This window comes from Gavialis gangeticus, unplaced genomic scaffold (genome assembly GCF_001723915.1).
Source record: "Gavialis gangeticus isolate Ggan-Ray unplaced genomic scaffold, GavGan_comp1, whole genome shotgun sequence".
NCBI lineage: Eukaryota > Metazoa > Chordata > Crocodylia > Gavialidae > Gavialis > Gavialis gangeticus.
In genome coordinates, this window is record NW_017729032.1 from 138,741,934 (window position 1) to 138,745,475 (window position 3,542).

The 3,542-nt window shown below is 58.8% G+C and overlaps 1 protein-coding gene across 2 annotated transcripts in view; it reads left to right on the forward strand.

Moving 5' to 3' along the window:
- Positions 1 to 3,542, forward strand: part of ING1 (inhibitor of growth family member 1) — a 12,482-nt gene continuing 8,940 nt past the window's right edge. Inside the window, exon 1 of one of the 2 annotated variants that reach the window (XM_019525374.1) lies at positions 1 to 46. In XM_019525374.1, coding sequence (XP_019380919.1) covers positions 19 to 46 — 28 coding nt within the window. In that variant the 5' untranslated portion in view covers positions 1 to 18. Of the gene's footprint in view, positions 47 to 1,949; positions 3,192 to 3,542 lie in introns of those variants that run through there. The other variant, XM_019525373.1, reaches the window with a different exon arrangement.

Consider the following 3,542-nt stretch of genomic DNA (forward strand, 5'->3'; position numbering starts at 1 on the left):
CAGCGCGGGGAGAGGAGGATGTTGCTATGCGTGTTGCCCCTACCAGGTTTGGTGTGATTTTGCTCTCTCTCTATCTCTCTCGTGGGTTCTCACTCCCTTGTGGAATTGCATGGATCAAGAGGTGATGGGTACGTGTGTGTGTGTCAATGGCTGATTCTGCTGCTTGATGAAGAGCCTCTCCTTCTCTAAGGATGGAGCAGCGCTGTGCATTATTTTAATCTCAGCCTCTGGAGATGCTGCGTGTTCTGCGGGGTTTGCCACGGCTTAGTATGCGCATCCTCCCACCCCCAACAATGGTGCCGAGTGCGTGCGCGCGCGCGTGTCCACCTCATGCCCTCTGCCGGGTGGAGGGTGTACCCATGCCCACCCCGTCGAGATACCTGGGCGCGGGGAGCATGGCGCTGCGCCCTCCAGGCACTTCGCCGTCCCGGGGTCGGGGACGTTTTTGAGGGGAGCTTCGAGGAAGAGGCATGATCATGGGTCTTACTCTCTTGGGGCCGGGGCAAATTGTGCACGACAGTATCTGGGCCCCCGGGGAGAGGCGGGGAGCTGAGCTAGCCTGTGTCAGCGAGATGCTAGTTATAGTTAGCAGTGGGGAGAGGGGGATGCACATCTCACTGCAGGAACAAGATCCCCTCCTCCCCGGTTGTAGTGCGAGTTAGAGGTGACCTGCAAAGGGAAACTAACTGGCTGCGCGTCTCGTCCCTTAGTTGTGCTCCGGGAAGGCCTGAAGTGTTGTCCGTGTGTGTGTGTGCAGGGGAAGTAATGGAGTCACACAGTACATCGCACGATATATTGCCGTGTGTGTGTGTGTGTGTGTGTGTGTGTGTGTGTGTGCGTGTGTGTGTGTAGATCTAGTGTTTGGCTAAGACCATAAGGTCCGTATGTACCCTGCCTTTCTGACTTCAGACTAACACGGCTAACTGCCTGTCTCTCTGTGCAGTATATGAAGTGTGTAGAAACAGTGTGTGTGTGTGCACGCGCACAATATATACACAATAGATCCAAAGTCAGGTCTTCAACCCCCTCTGCCCCCAGAACTAAAGAACTAGGCAGCTCAGGGCAGGTGGATGCACACACGCACACGCCGTATATACACAGTATATGCAATGTCAGATTCCATCCCTCGCTAAGAACTAAAGAGCTAGGCAGCTCAGGGTAGTGGGTGTGGGTGTACACACCATATATACACAGTATATGCAACGTGAGGTCTCCATCCCTCGCTAAGAACGAAAGAGCTAGGCGACTCGGGACGGTGTGTGTGTACACACCGTACATACACAGTATATGCAACGTCAGATCTGCAGCCCTCGCTAAGAACTAAAGAACTAAGCAGCTCAGCGCTGTGTGTGTGTGTGTGTGTACACACACCGTATATACACAGTATATGCAACGCGAGGTCTCCCGCCACGAACTCAAGAAGCAGGCTGCTGCGCTGAGGGCAGGGCGGCAGACTGCGGTTGTCGCTGAGCCGAGCACGGAGCTGGCGGACGCTGCGGGCTCTTTGGTTTTGCGCTTGACTTTGACACGGCTGCATCTCAGGAGGCTGCGCGCCACGGGCCCAGGGACAGCCCGGAGCCCCGCGGGTGCCACACAGCCCCGGAAGGAGAGGAAATAAGGACATGAACAGAAATGTTTTTTTCTCCTCCGATCACCTTGAAGCAGCGGGCAGGGGGCCTGCAGCGTGCTCCCAGCACACAGCGCTCCCCCCTCCCCCCTGGCGTTGCTTCCTCTCCCTCCCTGTACCCCCGGCCCGGCGCCCCGGGCATGTCCCTCCGAGTAACCCCTTCCTCCCCTTTGTCCTCTGCACCCGAATGTGCTCTGAAACCGGGAACACCAAGGCAGGGTTTTCCCGCCCACTTCTCCCCACCATTCTGCAGTCATAGCGGGGAGTGCACATGCCCGGAACCCGAAGGCAGGGGAGGGGGGCTGCTGGGAAATGTAGTCCCGGCAGGTGCCATTTTTATCCTCCCCGCCCCTCCGGAGTGCGTATGCGTAGTACACCCCCTCCCCGCAACGCGTCGCGGTATCCCAGGCATAATTGTCATTGCTTTCCCCCACTTCTGGGCGCCGATTGGCTTGGAGCGCCGAGGGGCGGAATATCTGCCGCTGCGCGCTTCCCGATTGGCTGGCGCGAGTGTCATTGCAGCGCCGGGAGGAGGGATGCGGCTCCCTGTGTTGGGAGGTGGAGTTTGGCTTCGCCGCTCCGTTAAAGGGGAGCCCCCGGTGCAAGCCGGGCGGTGTATGAGTCACACGCATAAGTGAACACGCACAAACACACACCCTTGTGCCACGCACCGCCCTTAGCCCCTCCCGACCCAAAACTTTCCCCCTCAGCCCAGCGTGAGCAGGGAGGGGTAATAAATCTGTACGGGGGGGAAAGGAAGCGAGAGAGTGAGTGTGTATGCGCGTCCACCCGCCCTTGTCGCGGGGAGGGGTGCGCATGCGCGGTGCGTGGCGGGGCTGAATGTTTCCCAAGTGTTTGAAACTGGTATTTGGGTTTTCCACGTTGGATCAAGTGCGGCGCACGGAGCGGGGAGCAGCGGCCGCACCGAGGAGGAGGAGAAGGACGGGGAGGAGGAGGAGGAGGAGCAGGAGCAGGCGCCGGCAAACAGAGAGGTTCGCTTTTGCTGCTGCTGCCTCACACTTTGCAGACCAGATTTGGTTTCCAGATTGTTTCGGAGGAGCTGGTGTGAGCGGCACACACACACACACCTCCCTCCGATTGTTCCTACCCCCGTCCTCTGTGAGTTCCCCGCCACGACAGCCATTCAATCAGCTGCTGCTGCTGGCTGGAGTGGGGTGACTCGCAGAGGGTGTGTGTGTGTCTCTCTCCCTCTGTTTTCACCGGAGAGGAGTCCGATGTAGCTGCTCCCGGTGCTCTGGAAGAGGTGGGGGGAGCTGCAAGGGAGCGATCCGGGCACTGAGCAGCCCTTGCAAGCCTGGGCTGGGCGGCAGGCAGGAGACGACCCCCGCTGCTGCTGCTACTGCGCCCGTGGGGGGGGGCTCGGATCCCTCTGTTGCCTGCCTCGTTTTCTTCACTTGCCGGATGAAAATGTTGAGTCCCGCTAACGGAGACCAGCTGCAGCTCGTCAACTATGTGGAGGATTATCTGGACTCCATCGAGTCCCTGCCCTTCGATCTGCAGAGAAACGTCTCCCTGATGAGGGAGATTGACGCCAAATATCAAGGTAAAGTGCTTGCTTTTCTGTGTGTGTGTGTGTGTGTGTGTGTGTGTTTGTGGGGTGGTAAGGAGGTTTGTCTTTTATCCTTCCGTTCCCTGAAAGCTGCCCCCCCCCTTGCACATCTCAAGGATGGTAGTTTTATTTCGGGGGAGGAGGGACGAGAGCTGCTTGGCGGAGGGGGGCTGATCCGCAGCGCCAGCTCTTGTCATGGGGCGGAACAAAAGGTCTCCGCTCCTCTTTCGAAGCAAGCCCTCTCGCTTTTCTTTTTTTCCCCCTCTTGTTTCTTCTTGCCTGGGCGGGGGGGTGGGAGCTGGTCGAGGCGGCGGCGGCGCTCGGGGCAGGGGAGGGGGCACAAAG